The sequence below is a fragment of the Vulpes vulpes genome, chromosome 6, assembly GCF_048418805.1.
Source record: "Vulpes vulpes isolate BD-2025 chromosome 6, VulVul3, whole genome shotgun sequence".
Classification (NCBI taxonomy): Eukaryota; Metazoa; Chordata; class Mammalia; order Carnivora; family Canidae; genus Vulpes; species Vulpes vulpes.
In genome coordinates this window covers 48,022,740-48,042,625 of record NC_132785.1, presented here as the reverse complement: position 1 = coordinate 48,042,625, position 19,886 = coordinate 48,022,740, and the positions used below count along the sequence as shown (strand labels likewise).

Here is a 19,886-nt window from a genome sequence, read left to right as displayed (position 1 = left end):
CTGTGCCCCCAACATTTGGTTTGTTAAGTTTTAACAAATTTATTTTAAAGATTTTATTTATTTATTAATGGGAGACACAGAGAGAGAGAGAGAGGCAGAGACACAGGCAGAGGGAGAAGCAGGCTCCATGCAGGGAGCCTTGACGTGGGCCTTGATCCCAGGTCTCCAGGATCAGGCCCTGGGCTAAAGGCGGTGCTAAACTGCTGAGCCACCTGGGCTGCCCAATTTCAACAAATTCTTAATAAATATTTGCTGCATTTGCTTTAGATCTTGTTCTGCTTAAGAGTTAACATTAAAGATAAAAGACAAACTTCCCAGATCCTACTATATTCTTTATTCACCAGAGGTGAGCACAACATAAAATCGATGCTTCTCACTCCCAAAGATTTTCTATACTTGAACTACAGATTTTTCCGTAAACAAATATAGCACTATCTCAAGACCTTAATTTTCACACAATAAATGGTACCATACTATGACTATGTATATATCCATAGGCAATTTGCTTTCTTTTCAACACACATGGATTTCAACTTAATTACTTCAGAATATTCTATTACATAAACACACTATTCTACTGATAGACATTTTGGTTGTTTCTAATTTTCTCCCTATTACAAAATTTGCTTTGATGAGATTCTTATCCATATACCCTTGACAAGTGTGAGTTCAGGGCATGGAATTGTTACAGGTATCTTCAATATTACTAAGAAAGACTAACTGTTCTGCATAGTGGCTGCATTAAATGTGCACTGCTCCAGGTTTGAAAGGAGACCTGTCTCATTTCACAACCATGTGTGAAGTGCCCTGAAGCTTTCTGAGTCTTCTCTGCTCCACACCTGACACCAGACTCCCCAACTGCACTGGTATTTACTGACGCTGAGCAGGCTCATTAGCTCCTTCATTGTGGATTTCCAGTTCCTAGCCCTTGTCTGTTTCCTACAGACCTGAACTTGCGGACCGTGTGCAAGGTAGCTGCTTTTGCCCAGCCTGCAGCTTGTCTTTTAATTTCACTTGTGGTTTATCTGGTCAAAAAATTGTTTTAGTATTTGCCAAATCAGCAATGTTTGTACCTATGGTTTGTAATTCAGTCTTAAAAAACTTCTTTCTACTCTTAAACTTTGTTTGTAAAACGTGTTGCTCATTTAGGTGCTAAATCAACCCCGAATTAATTTTTATAGGATATCTGAGGTTGGGATAGATTTTTGCCACAAAAATGACCTTTGGTCAGTAACTGTTCTCTTAGTTTTTTTAAACATTTTATTTATTTGGTGGGGGGACATGAGAGGCAGAAAAAGCAGACTCTGCTCAGCAGGGAGCTGGACACGGGGCTTGATCCCAGAATCATGACCTGAGCTATAAAGGCAGACAGACGCTTAACCAACTGAGCCACTCAGGCGCTCCAATTACTTATCTTTTAAAGTCAGCTTTGTTTCCATGTAAGTGGATCTGCTTATAGAATCCTGTTTCCTACAATCCATTTGCCTACACCTGTACCACCAACAGTTTCTAAATCTTCATAGCTGAGAAGGCAAGATCTCCACTCCGCTCACCAAAATTGTCTTGGCTACTTCAGGCCATATGTTATTTTACACAAATTTTATGATCAACCTTATGACCAACATGGTCTTCGTTTATAGATCAATCTGAAGAGAAATGTTTAGTTCTTCTATTAGTCTTTCAACATGTTATCCGATTTTCCCCAAAAAAGTCTTCTATATATTTTGATTTCCAGGTGTCACAAGTCATGCCTACAACTGTGGGACTTCAGAATGTCTACAGCATAGTTACCATGTTGGGTCCATGCACATAAATGTGTACAGAGATAAATTTCTCCACATTCATCTGTTTGTGAAAGACATTTATAATATTCTCAAGAAATCTGTGAGCTTACACAATTTTCAGCAAGTTCATCCAACAATTTTTCCACATGAACAAACTATTTAAAGACCTTTGACTTACTAGTCTGTGCAACAATATTGGTATGTTTTCTTAACATAGCAGCTGCAGTCTCAGAGAGGGTCACGATTACTTCAAGGGCAAGCTGGCGTTGCATATTATTGAGGTTCGTGTCTCCACACAACTATAGAGAAAACGTATTTTATACATTTAGTAGTTTAGATTATTAACTGAAAAGGATAAACAGACATTTACTGAAATATCTAATTTACCTTTAGACTTAGCTGTAAAGTAGCTTCTAAGTGAGGACGCAAATACTTTGGAACAGTATCTGCAATCTCAACAAGGGATTTCAAGACTGAATCATCATTCTGGTAGCACGAGTCATTCACAGCCTAGAAAAAATGAAAGAGAAAAGAAAAAGGTCTAGGTTCAAGTTACTTTATAGATCTGATGTCTCACTGTCAAAACATTAAAAGGGAGACAACAGAATTTTATTGAAGAATATTTTTTACTAAATAACAATTTAGCAATCTAAAGAGTGCAAATCTCACAGCCGCATATATTCCTTCCTTTTCACTAATATTAACTAGAAACATACAAAGATTTAAATCTAAGCCAGAATTATAGTAACCAGCATAGCAAACTTAAGGCCGTAAAGGAATTACTTTCCTCTGTCCCTCCAATATCCATATCCTAGTCTTTTTCAGACATGCAGTAACTACTAGACCCTATGATACATTTAAAATGTCCAATATTACTCAATTTATTTCTCTTTGACATCAAGTTAACTCACTGTGTATTTAAGTATACACTCTGTATCTTACCATTGCCTATTTTAGAGTGATAACTCCTAGTTTTGGCTAACATTTTAGCTTACTCTAAATTCAGGGGAAGAAAAATCTGAGATTAGAATGTAGCAGTGGGTAACTCACAAATTTTTTGGTAATAAACTACTAAAATGATAGAATGGACAAATTAATGTTTGTCATTGACCTAAACTATCTTTGCAGTTTGACAGTATAGGGAGAAAAGTTTCTACTAAATCCTGCAAAATTACTGAAATATGCAGAATTCATATGGAACTTTTCAGTTTTAGGTCTTCCAAATCCTCTCTAAGCCAGTGGTTCTCAATAGGGATGCTATTCCTCCCAGCAGTTTTCTTGATCATCACAATGACCGAGGAAGAGCAAAGGCCAGGGTTTCTAGATATCCTGCACCTGTGACACAAATGCTTCTGAGGAACTCACATGACGAGTTTATCATGCATCTCACACAGTCACAAAAGTCAGGTATTTCTAAAACAAAAACCTAATTTACAATGATCTGAACATAAAACCAAATTCACAAATTATTTTTTGTTTGGTTTTAATGTACCATGGGTTCCCCCTTACCACCCAAGTATAAATACTGTATAAACCAAGGATGAATACATAACTTTGTTTTGTCTGGATCTTTACCATTTCTGGAAATCAAACCATCAATACTAACAGCATTTGTGGTGTTTGCCTTGTCAATAGTATCTATCAGTTCAAATGTTTAGCTACTGTGTTGTATGGGTCACTTAAAAAACACCTAGTCTATTATGTCTTTCATTGCAGTCATACCATACCATATACAAGTTGAAAAGCATGCCATTTTACTGTTTATTCCTTTTTTATTTCTTCTTTGTAACAACTTAAGGCAATTTATTCTTATATTTCAAACTTGTATGTGTACACATGTATGTTACCTATGCATTTCAAAATGGAAAATACAGTTATTACAAAATATGGGTCTAACAAGTTGCTCTAACTTACCCAATCTTATTTTACTTTCTGCTTGAGGCAGAAGGTATCCTTAAAATAATAATAACCCTTAACTGAAATTAACCATAAACTATTTACTTTATAGTATAAACTGTTACAAGCCCTGGATTGAAGACTAAGGACTGCTGTCCAATTTGGGTTTGAGACATGCTTCAATCACTTACCAACACTGTGATCTTGGGCAAGTTTCCTAACTTCCCCTCTTTAGTTTCCCCTTATGTAAAATGGGCATTACATTTCGTAGGTTATTTGGTTGATTCCATGGCAATAACCTATGTGATTACATATTCATTAATAGCCATAAATTGCTTTTATCATTTATGTTATAGAAAAGTTTTGAAACCCTAACCTACAATTTTTAAGAGACTGAGAGTCTATGAAGGGAAAAAGATCGGAGTTCAATGGGGCTAGAGATTTGCATTTTGTTTGCTGCTGAACTCCTAGTGTCTAGTGCCAGCACACAGTAGGCAACAAATACACTGAATGCACTAGAGAACTTTGATGAGACTTTACACTGCAGAAAACCAGTAAGGATTTAAGGATCACTTATTTTATACTGTTTTCTTACCTGTAAGAATCCAGGTAACAAGTCTGCAAAATGTTTGAATAGAGCAACGTTGTGTTCATTTGCAAGTATAAATGCAGCTGTAGCTCTGGCAGATAATGTCCTTATCTAAAGTGAAGACAGTAAAAAATGTCAAACAGGAGAAATTTTTGATGGATTCAAGTTCAAGATTTCTTACTCAAGATGAAATTTTTCATCAGTAACTAGTATTTATAAAGTATTAAAACTAAAGATAATCTCCAAGTATAGAAATTTCTTTCACAAGTTAAAGGTTATATTGAATTAGGTGTTAATATTAATGGAATTGGAATTATTTACCGATGGATGTTCCTGATCTTGCATACACTGAACTAACATCCGTTTGATAACGTCTAAATAGTGCTGCTGTTGGTTCCCAAAAATTCCAGGAAAGTTCCTAAACAAGATCCAAAATGACATTATATTTCAGTAGTGTCAGCCGGAACATCTAATGTTCTAATCTAACCTTAAACATCAGCCCGACTCAAGTGTGCATTAACCTTGAAGGCTGAACATCATCTACCCATCCTCCAAGCAATCCTCTTTTGGGGTGTGGGCAAATGGCAACAAGCAGAGCAGAGAGGATTAGGCTGGAAGCAGCGGCAATCCAGGTGCGCGCACGCTACTCAGCAATTCCAGCCCTACAATTTATCCTTATCACCCTGTCTCCACAGGAAGGTGACCTGGAGTACAGGACAGGGAAACGCAAGTACAATGTTTCAGATGGTAGCTGCAGTAACCACACTGCCTAATAATCTGCTTGTTCCAGATTATTATCTGCAGTGATCCAGGTAGTCCAAATTCTGCTCTGCTTTAAATGTGGCTAACAATTACACTGAATACTTTTAACTAATTCTCTTCTCTGGATGACCAGTATAGGTAAGATACATTTGACAAACTGACGTGTAATGGTGTAATCTCTACCCTTATTCTCTTCTGATGCTCAAGGTAGATTGCATTTTAAAAAATATATAATCTTGAAATGTTATAAATCCAATTATATTTTTAATGTAGAACTGTCTGATAACACGGACAAAATTTTTCTTAGTGCAGATACTCGTAATTCTAAACTTAGACCATTTGCTTATAAGTATATAGAAGTTTATTAAAATACTGTACTTTATTAAGTCTGACTATAGAAGACCTAGAAAATAATAGGGATTCACCAGCCTTTTCTTTCTTCTTCAAGATTTCATCATTATAGTGGTTTTCTAAAAAACATATTTATATTCAGTACTGTGTTAACCTCTAAATAAAGAAGTAACTGTCTTTCGTGGAATCATACAAGACAAAGGAAAGAAAAAAATTGTAGAGAACGCTTGTGTACAAAAAAGGATAATATGAAATTAGAAGCTTTATGTTTTTTCAGTTTTACTTCCAACACAAATACAAAGCTCATCTAAAGTCATTATTTAAGTCTAAAAAGTCAAACTAAAACAATCAATTAAAATGTGCTTTTGCACATTCACGACAATTTTTCAGGAAAATTAGATCCATGTATGTACCAGAAAATGTGAAGGGCAGCTTCCCGCAGTCCCATATTTTGAGAGCTGACTGAATCAAAAAGGAACTTCAAACCTTCAGGCCACTGGTTGTTGCCATCCTCATCTAAAAGTAAAGAGATCCAGGCATAAAGTTTTGAAGTCAAAACTTCAAAAAATGGTGAATCTTTTCATTTCATAAGCCCCAATGTATGTAATAGAAAACGTTACACGCTATGTATTTAAAAAAAAATCCTAATAAGATTAGGTCCTTTAACCATAATATGGCATTCTAATCTTGTAAAAAACACCCATGCTTTTGGGTTATGTGCACAGACACTGGCTACGGTTATTTCTAAGGAGTGGGATATGGAGAAAAGGCAGCACTATGACTCTATGATTGGCTAAATCTTTTATTTATACTATTGCTATTAAAAGTTTAAAAAGTAGGCATAGTTAATATTTGGTATCAAGATCCTGAAGCCAAAACACTGTAAAAATTGCCTGCAAACTGGAGAAGATCTAGGAGTGGGAATACCAGGACCCAGAGCAGTACTCATGCTATCAAGGTGTTTATTTTTAAACAAGATTTAAAAAAACAGAATTTCTGTGGTACTTTGAAATAAAAGTGAACAACCACAAAAATCTGTACCAGTTAAATGACTTACCAATTATATTGTCACAAAGAACTTTAAGAGACATAGAAATTACAGATAAGTTATGCGTGTACTTTTTAAAAAATGTCCCTCTATATTTGAACTTTTTTGAAATGACAAGTGTACTACTCAGCTGACATAAAAACAAAAAAACAAAAAAACCCAACCCTAATCAGTCCCTTTAACATAAAGGTCATGCTTGGGGGTCAAGAGGGAATGAAAAATAAAAATCTATGGAGAGACCATTTTGAAACATTTTAGAAACCTTGCATTATTAAATGATTTTGAATTAGAAATGATATGTCACCTATAAAACTTCATACCTGCACGTTTAAAAAAACTTTAAAACAGATTTCCTAGGCTACTTAAAAAAATTCAAAATTAAGGGTTTCAGTGAGTTTTGAACTTATTTAAAATAAAAAATTAACACATTTCCTACTTTTAAGAATTGGTTAATATCACTTAGCTGGGGAACCTGGGTGGCTCAGCGGTTTCGTGCCTGCCTTTGGCCCAGGGAGTGATCCTAGAGTCCCGGGATCGAGTCCCACATCAGGATCCCTGCAAGGAGCCTGCTTCTCCCTCTGCCTATGTCTCTGGCCTCTCTCTGTGTCTCTCATGAATAAATAAATAAAGTCTTTAAAAAAAAAATATCACTCAGCTGACCTGAACAAGAATTTTGGCAATACTGGTAGTGGAGATTAAAAAAGGAGTGTCATACCCTAATACTCCGCAATTACACTACAAGGTATTTATCCAAAGGATACAAAAGAGCTGATTTGAAGGAGTATATGCACCCTAATGTTTATAGCAGCATTATTATCAACAATAGCCAAATTATGGAAAGAGCCCAAATGTCCAGATTGATGAATGGATAAAGAAGATGTGGTAATCTTGGAATATTACTCAGCCATCAAAAAGAATGAAATCTTGCCATTTGCAATGATATGGATAGAGCTACAGTGTATCATGCTAAGTGAAGTCAGTCAGTCAGAGAAAGACAAAATACCATATGATTTCACTTATATGTGGAATTTAAGAAACAAACAGATGAACACAGGAAAAGGGAAGGATAAAAAAAAGAGAGAGAGGGAGGCAAACCAATAGACTCTTCACTATAGAGAACAAACTGAGAGTTGCTGGAGGGGAGGTGGGCGGGGGATGGGCTAGATGGGTGATGGGCATTAAGGAGGGCACTTGCAATGAGCAATTTGGTGGGTATTATACTTAAGTGATGAGTCACTAAATTCGACTCCTGAAACCAGTATTACACTATATGTTAACCAGAATTTAAATTAAAAAAAAAAAATTAGTGTCATGATTTATAACCAACGATATTCCCATTTAGCCTTATACTTAGTGGGGCATCCTTTTCAACCTTTAGATATACTGTTTAAATGAACTGAGTTTAACATCGTATCTATTGGGGTGCCTGGGGGGTATAGGTGATTAAACATCTGACTCTTGGTTTCAGCTCAGGTTGTAATCTCAGGGTTGTGAAATTAAACCCTGCACTGGGCTCTGTGCTCAGCATAGAGTCTGCTTAAGATTCTCTTTCCCCCCTTCCCTTGTCCCTCCTCCCTTTGCCCACGCTCTCTAAAATAAAGTTCACTAAAAAAAACATATATCTGAATCTGTCAAAAAAATAACAAGACATATTCAATCACGTTAATATTTTTAGTATGACTAAAGAGGGTTTTGATTATTGGTAAAATGCATTTTTAGAGATTTTCCTTTTATTTCACTGTTTAAAAATATTTTGAGGTATTTCATAAACTACACAGAATAGTGGCATAATAGCCTATGTGCATAATTTACTAATACACAAATGTAACAATAAAAGCTCCTGGAGTCCACTGATTTTTACTTCTGTTGGTAAGTTTAACCTACAAAGTAGGTTGTAAGTTACACTGTGCTTTCCAAACTTTCCTGATTAAGGGGGAAATAAAACTGACAATTTTTAAGCAAATTACAAAACTATTTCTCCACACAGATGTTCTGAAAACCAGCAGGTACATATTATGACTGTACTTCACAAACATTTTATTTTTGGCTCTAAAGGCAGAATCCATGATCACTCTCATTTTGAAGAGAATAAATAGTACCCAGGTACTTGTGAATCTTTCTTTAAAAAGATGCCACTTAAAAAAAAAAGGGATATATTCATTTTCTTCTATAACATAATAATGAATGTATCGCATACACACCTATTAAATTCCTGGCCAGCTCTGCAGCAATATCACAAATTTTTTTCCTCATGCTAGACTGGGTTTCCATTTGAATAATCATCAGTAGTTCACTCTTGATGGCAGTCTGAACATCAGAAGGAAGAGTTGGATAGACTTCATCAAATGCAGAGGACAAAAGACGTCTTAGGAGAACAGCAGCCATTTGTCTAGCCTATAAATGGATAACAAGGTTAATAACTTGGTGTCTTACAAGAGAAAAAATTGCCAACAGACTACATTCACTCCACCATTGATGGATTTTACTATTCTATTTTTACAATTCATTTCAAAAGCACTGTTAGATTTTTTTACAAAACAGGTAAAACAAATAAAACTCTCTCTAATCACATTAGCCTAGTGCATAGAAAACGCTACCCAAAAGCTATTTTTTTATTCATAGCTAAGGAAAAGCCCTTGAACACATGAGGTCACAAATCAGAAACATATCTTAGCAGTGATAAACCTGCCTTTAATTTCTATTTGTAATACCTTCTTTTAAGAAAAATAAATGTTAATATAAACTGCAAACCCTAGAATGCTCCTTTCCTACTTCTCCATCTGGCTCTCTCATTCTAGTGTACCTACTAATATTACTCCCTGGACTATTTCGCTGTTTCACAGCCCTTACATTAACCTCTTAGATAACATGCTATCATATCCATTTATCTTTATGCTTCATTTGAGCAAACAAACATTACAAGCTCCTAATGCCTGAAAGTGCTAATCAATTTCACTGTGTATATTCTTATCCCATTTAAAACCTGTAGAATATATTTAAGTTTGGCATTTTCTGTATAATATTCCCCTTTAGACTATCCAAAGACAAACACCATTCTGAAATTTTATCATATTAAATCAACAGGCCTTTGAAACTATTAAACCCAATTTTTCGTGTTTTCTTTCATTTCTGGGCTGCAGCTCATTATCACTATAATCAGTATGGAACTGTGGCCAACAAAAAAAAGAGTTAAGCCACACAAATAAAATGTGCCAATTTTTTTCTCAAGTCATTTTTCACTGAATTTTTTATCTGAATTACTTTTGGCATACAGCAAACTTTTAAAGAAATTTTAATGCTCTAGAAAGGATTCAAAATGGTTAGAATCTCTAATCTCAAGTTTACGCAATTCTCACACTTACACTGACAAGTATGAAGCCAGTCAAAATCCTGAGGCTAGTTCACAATCATCTAATTCTTAAATCAAATCAAGATTTAAAAAAGGTTCAACATAGGTTTTTAAAAAGAAAATTCGATAGTTTTTTAGTATTATTTATTCTTAGCTTTAAAATTTGTTTCATAGCTAACTTGATTCAAATTTCAAGATTTAAAACAGCCATTACTTTATGTTTGTTCTTCATATGTGACATTCATTTTGAATTAAAGAATATATTACGAAGGTGAAGAAGCGCCTTCTGTCATCTATTTTTAAAAAAGTGGGGCACTTTTATACTGTTTTCTAAGCATTGCCACAGAACATCAAATTTAAACTGAGTACAAGTCAGGTGCAATACTATATAGCAGTTTAGTGTGACTTCATTTTCATCACATTTTAATATTAGTAAAGAAGTCTTGCTTTAAAAATTCACTTAAAAAAACAACAACAAAAAACCCCACCAACTCTAAGGCCAATGTGGGGCTCAAACTCATGATGCCAAGATCAAGAGTCCTATGTTCTATCAACTGAGCCAGCTAGTCTTCCTTCACTTTACAAATTCTCAATTCCATGGTTCACAGAGGTGAGACTAGATTTCTAGACTTGGGATATTTTGACACCTTTTCCAAAATAAAGAAAATATTCACTTAAGACTCTATATATAAGGATATTAGTTTGGGGAAGAAAAAAAAATCCACTGTTAAATGCATAGAAAAGCAGTAAGAAACAACAAATTTGAATTTGGTACAGTTATAAGGTCATTTGCTGAAAACCATGATTTATAAAGGATTCACCAAAGTGTCTCTTTATTCCTAAACATCTTTAGCACATATTCTTTGCTACCTTAGAGATGACTATAAGCATAAAAATTTTAAGACAGACAATACATATTTTCTCAGAAAACGTTTGGCACACATTAAAACACTGAATTAAATTTCCTCCTTCAGAATGAATTGTTTAAAGGAAGAAAGTTTTTTTATAGTTACAGAAGTCACTTTAATAAATTCTTATGTAATTATTTAAAAACCATTAACTTAAAAAAAAACAAAAAACATTAACTTAAATATCCTGGACATATCAACCTGACACAGAAAAAAAGAAATTTCATTCTTAATATAGGGTACTCAAAAAAACTAACTGCAAAGTATCTTTTAGCAAATACTAAGTTCAAAGTTCTGGTAATGTCTATGGCAACAGTTCTCATTACCCATGTAGACCCGTATCTAATAGCCAACTTGTTTTGTTTTGTTTTGTTTTTTTAAGATTTTATTTATTTATTTATTTGAGAGAGAGAGAGAGAGAGAGAGAGAGAGAGAGGGGCAGAGACACAAGCAGAGGGAGAAACGGGCTCCATGCTGGGAGCCCAACGCGGAACTTGATCCCGGGACTCCAGGAGTGCGCTCTAGGCCAAAGGCAGGCGCCAAACCGCTGAGCCACCCAGGGATCCCCTCCAACTTGTTTCTTAAGAATGTCATAATCTCAAATATTAGAGTAGTACCTCCTCAGCAGCTGTTGTATTTCTGATGGCTTGTAAGAGGAATGTGATCTTTGACTGGCCTGGGATATTCTCATAGGTTTCCTACAGGAAAAAGAAAAATGTTTAAGGTTAGAATATGTTAAAAAATGTCATCAGCACACCAGTGGTAAGAAATGAAATGAAGACTGGGAAAGATTCATGCATGAGAAATCATGCTATTAAAATTTTCCCCTACCACAAAATACACTTCAGCTGGTTAGGAAAGAAAAGATGCCCAGAGAATCACTTTCAAGCTCCCTTCTACCTTTAGCTTTAAGATTTTTCTAATGCACGCGCATTTTCCCTAACTTTGCTTCCCTAATGAACAAAACTCAAGGCCAAAGAGGGCCAAAAAAATCTTCAATGTGACCTGAGCTACCATGCTGTAAAGTGCTCACCTAGTATCCCTTTACATCATGGAAAACTACTTATCTTGTCAACATTTTCTAGATCAGAAGATGTAGAATTGGGTTCAAGTAACCACTACTTAACAACCACCAGAAACATATCTCAAACGAAATAAATCCGAGAAAGGGAAAGAAAGTATTCACATTCTTTATGCTACTTTTTCTTTCAAGCAAGGATTATACTAAAACTTATATACATAAATAAATGAATATGGCCAGGAGAAATTTGGCCAAGAGACTTTAATATAATTCCTTTAATATCATTTTAATAATCTAGAAAATCAGGTTTTGTGACTCAGGGCACATCTTTCCTTTCCCAATAATAATGTAAAACGAGAACAAATTGGTTAACAATAAAAAATTGACACCAATTAAAAGATGGATTGTCAGGGTGGATCAAAATATAAGATCTAAATACATGCTGTCTACAAAACTAAATTGAAAAGAAGTATAGATTCATGTGCACATTTAAGAATTCTAACAATAGAGTCTTGGACTGTGGAAAATACCTTATTCTTTGAAATATATTTGGAATTGTTTTCCCCAAGAAGATTCTTACCTTTGACCTTTGTCTGCTCTCTAAGAGTCACCACCCCTATAACCTACTTTGTTTCTCTGGATAGAAGTCCCAAGGACAACAGATGAAACACAGTGTCTCCTTGAATCCATCCATGTCTACCTTATTTTAACTTTTACTAAGTGCTCTGTGGCATCCCTGAGATATTGACAGATAAGGAAATAAAGGCTCAGAAGTTAAATGACCTGGCCAAGGTCACATACAATAAGCAACAGAAGAACTCTGGTTTTCTGAGGTCAACTGTACTTAAAATCTCCCTAGCACTGAATGCTCTTTCTGTGTTTCACTCCTGGGGTCTGTATGACTCCACCAACCAACCAGTTCTATTTATGCAGTGCTACACGGTTTTCAAACTTCTCAAATGTATCTTAATCCTAAGAACACATGTGAGGGAAAGGAGAATTCAAAATCTCCCGATAACCTTAGGTTCCTCTCAAATACACTAGCACGCAGGAACACAACAACGCTGAAAACTGTGACAAGCATTAACAGCTGAGACTATCGGGGCACCTCGGTGACTCAGTGGTTGAGCATCTGCCTTCGGCTCAGGTTGTGATCCTGGGGTCATGGGATCGAATCCCACATCGGGTTCCCCTGTTGGGAGCTTGCTTCTCCCTCTGCCTATGTCTCTGCCTCTCTGTGTGTTTCTCAAGAATAAATAAATAAAATCTTAAAAAAAAAAAACAGCTGAGAAGATGGTCTGAATTTCTGTACACAGAAATGAAGTAATTTTATGTAGAGATATTCTATGATTGCAAAAACGGAGATGTACCTTGATTTTTCTCACTTAATCTTTATGAATGCAACTCAAAGGCCAGTATAGCCTTTTCATTTAAACACAGTCTCTCACACTACAATAAAAATGTCTTTTTATCCTTTGTACCTAGCCTAGCCCCTGATGCACTGCAGATGTTATAACTGTTTTTACCATTTTACTTTCCAGTGATCTAAATCAAGTTTCAGAAAAAAAAAAATTCTTTACTGAACTATCACTCTCAGAAAACCTTGCCCAACTGGGACTACTAGTTTGACAGTTATACTATGCTAATTCTAGTAGACACTTAAAAACATTTAGGTCAAATACTAAACTCTATTCCTTAAGGAATTAGAAGTCAATGGAGAGAGAGAGTTTAGTAAGAGTGACATCTGACTCCTGAGAGAGGGTTCTCCCCATTTGTTATGTTCCACTGTGGCAATCCAGATATATATAGTATTACATTTACACCATAACTTTGGTCAAGGATAATAGTTTGGCAAAAAGAACACAGCCTTAAAACCAGGTTATTAGCCTAAATAGAGTTCCACGAAGACAGGGATGGTATCTCTTTCTCCTTGTATTCCTAGCACCTAGCATATTGGAGTGCAGCAAATACAAAGTATATACATAAAGAATATATAAAAATATAAAGAATCTTTCTAAGAATATTCCTAGCACTAAGCCAGGCAGGTTCAGTGAATGTTGCCAATGTCATGGCAAATAGAATTTCAATTCCAGGGCAGCCCGGGTGGGGTGGCTCAGCGGTTTAGCGCTGCCTTCAGCCCAGGGCGTGATCCTGGAGTCCCAGGGTCGAGTCCCACGTTGGGCTCCCTGCGTGGAGCCTGCTTCTCCCTCTGCCTGGGTTCTCTGCCTTTCTCTCTCTCTCCTTTCTGTGTATTCTCATGAATAAATAAATAAAAATCTTAAAAAAAAAAAAGAATTGCAATTCCATTTGGTTTCACCATGCACAATCACACAATGTAAAGCAGATTTCACCTCCCCTTTCATGTCCACAAAAAAATGCTAGTAAGCACTCATTTCACTCATTCCATAAATATTTATGGTAAGCCTACCCTGCATATGAAAAGAGGGGACAAGTTTTACCTAACTACAACTTTTACCTAGTAAACACCCTGGTTCCTCAAAAATCAAGTATATTTTTCAGTATGTTATTCTCCTCCAATTAAAACCTCATTAATGAAGTTCTATATTAAAATCAATGAAAAGGGCAGCCCGGGTGGCTTAGTGGTTTAGCACCGCCTTCGGCCCAGGGCGTGATCCTGGAGACCCAGGATGGAGTCTCATGTTGGGCTCCCTGCATGGAGCCTGCTTCTCTGTGTCTCTGCTTCTCTCTCTCTCTCTGTCTCTAATAAATAAATAAAATCTTTAAACTCAATGAAAAAGCCAATGGAAAAAATAAGAATGCAAAATCCATGCATATGATTAATAAAATACTTAAGCTTATGTCATATAAAATGTCTTGTCATGAATGCCATGGACATTCAACTTTGTATTACCTGTCAACTGCGTATTCAATTGTTTATTCATGTTAATCATTATATTTTGAGACTTAGTGGCATTGAAACAATTTTTTCAAGCATCAGAAACATTTTTTGTAAAGTTAAAGAGAAAAATTCTTGAAGATTTAACAGAAATAAAATATAAAGCCCACCAAATGGTTTATACAATGGAAGTTTAAAAACTTTTAAAAGTTTTGAAGACCTTCAATCTTTTCAACAGTAAATTACAATTAGTCTTCTACTGTACTTGATTTCATGTTTGAATACAAAACAAGTCATCTTACTCAACAGTCTTGTATTTGTATCAACTAAGTATTTATAGAATTACAAAGATATTTACTGAGATTTTGTCAATTCTTTAGTTAAAAAAATTTCTATATTTGCTATATCAGACTTTAATACTCAATTTAGTTTGATTACTTATAAATAGCTCATTTCATAAGGCAAAAAAAGGGGTATTCAAGTATCATTATATGCAGCTTTTTATTTTTCAAATAATATTTTGCTTTTGTAAGCAGCTCTATTTACGGTCCAGCTTTGTGTTATAGAGAGACCAGGAAACTTCCCTTCTAACATTTACTTTTTTTGGTGTCAAGTTAAGAATTTTCTATTTAAAAAAAAAAGAATTTTCTATTTTATGATACTTAATTTACATATTAGTGTTTCTGAGATATACAAAAAAGCAAAAATATGTTACCTGAATGATAGGAATAAAGAGAATAACAATAACAGTACAGTTGATCCTTTAAAAACATGGGTTTGAACTGCATGCGTTCACTTATACATGGATTTTATTTTTTATGAATACAGGACGGTACTGGAATGTATCTTCTCTGCTTATGATAACATTTTCTTCTCTTAGTTTGTTGTAAAAATATAGTATATAATACATACAACATACAAAATATGTGCTAATGGGCTGTTTATGTTCTTGCTAAGGCTTCCAGTCAACAGGAGGCTGTTACCTAAGTGTCTGGGGAGTCAAGAGGGTGGGGGCTCCTGTCCCTAACCTCTATGTGGCTCAAGGGTCAACTGTACTTTTCAATCGTTCTTTATGAGAAAATGTGCTGAATGCTGCTAACTATCCCTAAAGTGATGGAAGTGATAAAAAGATTTACAACAGGCACCAATTGGAATTCAAGCTGAACCAGACACTGGTATTTAGTTCAATAGAAGAGAGATTCCCCACTAGGCTTGACAATAGAGACTTAAGCAACTGGAGGGAAGAGGGAGAATTAAACTAGCTTACTAATTACAATGCTGTTCTGCTTTGCAACACATGGCAATTTCTATTATGGGTTGGGATTAAGAACTTATTTTGGTGAAAAATTACCCCCAGAGTTAGCAGAATGCACTAAAATGTTTTTATAGGCATCATCACATCCCTCTGATAGGAGTGCACATTGATGCAACTAATCAATGCACATTACTTCCAAGGACAAATGCTACTTTTTAAAGTATTCCACAAGCAAACCCAGCAAACCCAGTCCGAAAAGATTGGAATGCTTGTACTCCTATATTTAAGAGGACACTGGAAATCTTAATGTCCATTCGTAAAAGTGCTGGTTGAATAAATAATACATTCATATGATGGAATACTGCGGAGCTGCTTTAACAAAATCTCTCATGTGTCAACTTGGAATACTTTGAGTGAAAAATCCAACTTGCACAACAGTATGCATATGAGAGGCTCATTCACGTAAAAATGCAATGTATACATATGCACTTGTATTTTCAGGGACGACTCATAAGGCACTTAAAAGTTATCTTTGGGGAACGGGATAAAAAAAACTATTTTGCACTGTTTCAATTTTTACCCTGAACACATATATCACATGTATATACTACGTGAATTAAAAAATCAGTAGACTAAGATTAACGGTTGTTCAACATGCTTTTTCACACAGAACTGAACATCCAATGTATGGACTTCATCACATATCATAAAACCACTCAGTGCAGCCAGCATGCCCTAATCTACTCAAAGCAAATATTAACTTTGTGATTCTAAAGACATCTATGAAATTCAGGAGGACAAGCCCCCCCCCCCATATCATTAGCTACATGTAAATTTCTGCTTTGTAAAAATACCCGAACATCCTTCACCGAATCTTGTAAAGATACTCAATCACGTGGGGGCAGAGACCTCTACATGTGGCCAAGTTGGAAGACAGGTTCTGAGAGCGCACTTAAAAAAAAAAAAAAAAAAAACTAGACAGCCCCTGCCCTCCCTCCCTTTTGGGCGTCTCACGCATCATCCATCGCGGTCTCAACACTGACAGCACTAACACCAGTCTCCTCCTGAACCAAGTGGGGCTTGCTGCTACTTGGTAAAGGAGCTTGCAGAGACCCCTGAAATACTGTCTCCTGAAAATAAGTCTACTCAGAGCTCCACACTTTGTGGAGGCCAGAAGCCAGAGGTGGTTTAAAAAAAAAAAAAAGAGAGAGAGAGATTCAGGTTAGATTTAATGAAATTAAAGACTTAAACATATGGTGGCCCTGGCCCACTTAAACAACGGAAGTCCCAGGACATCGCAGTTAGGAGACCACAAATCTCTAGAGATCAAAGCACAAGTGTCTGAAGGAAGAATAAAGTAAGGTGGAAGGTGCTTAGACAGAAACCCTCAAGGCAACTTCACAAAATTGTGGCGGAGTGGGGGGGGGGGAGGGGGGAGAGAAGGGAAATCCAGCTTCCGAGGTTGCGAACTGGACCAGAGAAAGAGGACCCAATGGAAGTAAGTAGGAAGGCAAGAGGGCAAGACACACGTCTCGAAAGGAGGGGGGGGAGGGAGGGGGGGAAGCAGGGGTGATGGGTGATGGGTCAGCAGCCGCCCGGGGTCGGGGTCGGGGTCGGGGTCGGGGTCCGGGCGCCGCAGGGCCAGGCTGGGTGGAGACCCGCCAGCAGGGCGGGGGAGGCTCCCGCCGGGAGAGAGCGGGAAAGGGGCGAGGGGAGCCCGGGGCCCGCCCCGCACCCCCCACCCCTCCCCGCCGCCGGCTGCCCGCCCCGGGCGGGGGCCGCGGGGGCCGCGGGGCCGGGCGGCCGCACGTGTGTGCGAGGGGCGGCGGGCGGCCAGGGCCGGGAGGGCCCGGGGGCACGGCCGGGAGCCGCGGGCCGCCTCACACGTGGGCTGCGCGGCCGCCGCCCGGCCCGGCCTGCGCCGCCACGGCTGGGCGGCCGAGGCCCGGCGGGGCGGCGTCGGGGGAAGGGCGGCGCGCCGGCCGGGGCGCGGCGGGCTCGGTTACCTCTGCCTGTTTCCGGACCACATTGTCGGGGCTGAGCAGGTTTCCCAGGAGCAGGTAGAACTGTTGCTGCTCCGCCGCGGCCGCCGCCATTGCGCTAGGCGTGTGAGAGAGAAGGAGGGAGGGGAGACAGGAGCCGTGAGGCGCGCTGGCGGGCCGGCGGGAGGGCTGGGGGCGGGCCCAGCGCGGGGACCTGCACCAGCGGCGGCGCGGGGCTGGGGGGGCGGAGGCCGGGCGGGAAAGGGCGGGGCAAAGGGGAAAGGGGAGGATGGGGCGGGGCCTCGCGACCCCTCACCCCGCCGCGGCCCCCAGCGCCGGCGCCTCATTGGCTGCAGGCGCGGGGGGCGGGGCCGAGGCCGCCTCCGCCGGGGCCGCGCCGATTGGCCACGCACCCTGCGGTGCCGTCACTGGCGAGTGGCGGCGGGCCGCCGGGCTGGTCGCGGGCGAGGCGGGGCGGGGACTGTGCGGGCCAGCTGGGGCCCGGGGTGACGTCGGGAGGGCGGCGGGCGGGGCCGGCTGGCGGGCGGCGCAGAGCCGCGCCGCGGGGCGTGAGGTCCGGCCGGGGAGGTGGGGCCAGCTCCGGAGCGCGGGAGATTTCGGCGCGGCGGGCTGGCGGGCAGCCTGGTCCGCGGCCGGAGGCCTGCGCCCCCGCCCCCGCTCCAGCTCCCTGGGTCTCGGGGCCCCTGGACGCCCCCCCCGGGTTCCCAGGTCAGACCCTCCGACCTCCCTCCCGCAGGACTGTGACTCAGGCCGCCCCTCCCCCCGCCGCGCTCGCCGGTGACTCACACCTGGGGCTGGGCGGCTGGGCGGCTGGTGGGGGAGAGGGTTACTCAGCCCCGGCCTCTCCCGCCGGCCCCCCCCCCCCCCCCCGCCTCCTCGTCCCTCCCCAGCCCGGGTCGTCCCGAGCTGTCCACGTAGCACACATGCCTCCATCCCCTCCCCACCCAGGATCCGAGGCTGTTCCCCCGGATTCCTCGTTTTGGGGTCCCCGTTGTGTCAGTGATGGGGAGAAGCCGAGAGAGAGGCAGACCCTCCCTGAAGCAACACTGGTTTGCAGGGCTGATCCGGGGCCCAGAGACCTGATTTGGCAAAGACAATACGTCCCATCTTCCTTTACTACGGAGCTGCCCAAATGCCCAAAGCAGTGTTCGGATCAAAGGGCACTTCCCTTGAGCCCCTACCGGGCTAAGGGTGATAGTAGAGAAAATAATTTTTTTTTTTTTAACCTCAAAAGGACACTGGTAGGGAGGAGGAGGTTCCACATTGGGTGAGATGGAGAGTACTACACTTGTGGCAACCTGTAGGGAATTTAATTTCCTGTTGACTCTCATGAAGTTCTGCTCTCTGAAGTCTGCGTTAAAACATTTGCTTTCAAGTGAATGACTTTAAACCTTCGCTGTATATTAGGAATCCAGGCCACTGGGTCCAGAATCTGGGCCGAGGCCCCGGGATGGCTATGCAATTGTGATTGTCGGGCAAGATCTTTTAGAGGATACTAACCCGATTGGTGGGGAAAACTGGCTTAGGAAGTTTGAGCTGCGGCAGTGATGAATTCCCTACAAGAGGTCCGCAGGCCTACCTTTGTACAGCTGATGCTTCTTGGATGTGACGCTTGGGTGTTCTTAGGACACATTATTTGTTTGAAGATAGACGATATGTAGATTAGTTTGGGGAAGGCTTTTTTGTTTGTTTTTTTGCTTGGTATTTATTTAGGTCAGTGGTGGTCATATCCAGATTTTGAGGAAGCTTTTCCCTCACTCAAGATGATTAAGATTTGGGGAATTTCTTATCAAAACTGTTTTATGTCTAGGTTACCAGTGAAATAAGATAAACTGCGTAGAGGCTTGCTTAGGATATGGCCTGACCTCCAGTTACTTTTTAACATCTGCGGTGGTATGTGTTTTATGGGCAATGACTCTGTAGATTACATATGTTTGTTTAATGATTATTAAATAAGAGAAATTCCAATGTAAGTATACAAATATGTCAAGGAGCTTGTTTTTTGTTTTTGTCTTGTTTTAAAGATTTTATTTATTCATGAGAGACAGAGCGAGAGGAGGGAG

At 39.5% G+C, this 19,886-nt stretch overlaps 1 protein-coding gene across 1 annotated transcript in view; it reads right to left on the bottom strand.

Moving 5' to 3' along the window:
* The window catches only part of IPO5 (importin 5), a 43,142-nt gene extending 24,991 nt beyond the window's left edge, over positions 1-18,151 (bottom strand). The window contains exons 1-8 of the mRNA XM_026003652.2: positions 17,827-18,151; positions 11,305-11,385; positions 8,632-8,824; positions 5,796-5,898; positions 4,591-4,687; positions 4,276-4,380; positions 2,172-2,294; positions 1,963-2,083 (exon numbers count right to left, since the gene is read on the bottom strand). Of these exons, the coding sequence (XP_025859437.1) occupies positions 1,963-2,083; positions 2,172-2,294; positions 4,276-4,380; positions 4,591-4,687; positions 5,796-5,898; positions 8,632-8,824; positions 11,305-11,385; positions 17,827-17,916 (913 nt within the window). The 5' untranslated portion in view covers positions 17,917-18,151. The remainder of the gene's footprint in view (positions 1-1,962; positions 2,084-2,171; positions 2,295-4,275; positions 4,381-4,590; positions 4,688-5,795; positions 5,899-8,631; positions 8,825-11,304; positions 11,386-17,826) is intronic.
* Positions 18,152-19,886: the final 1,735 nt, after the last annotated feature.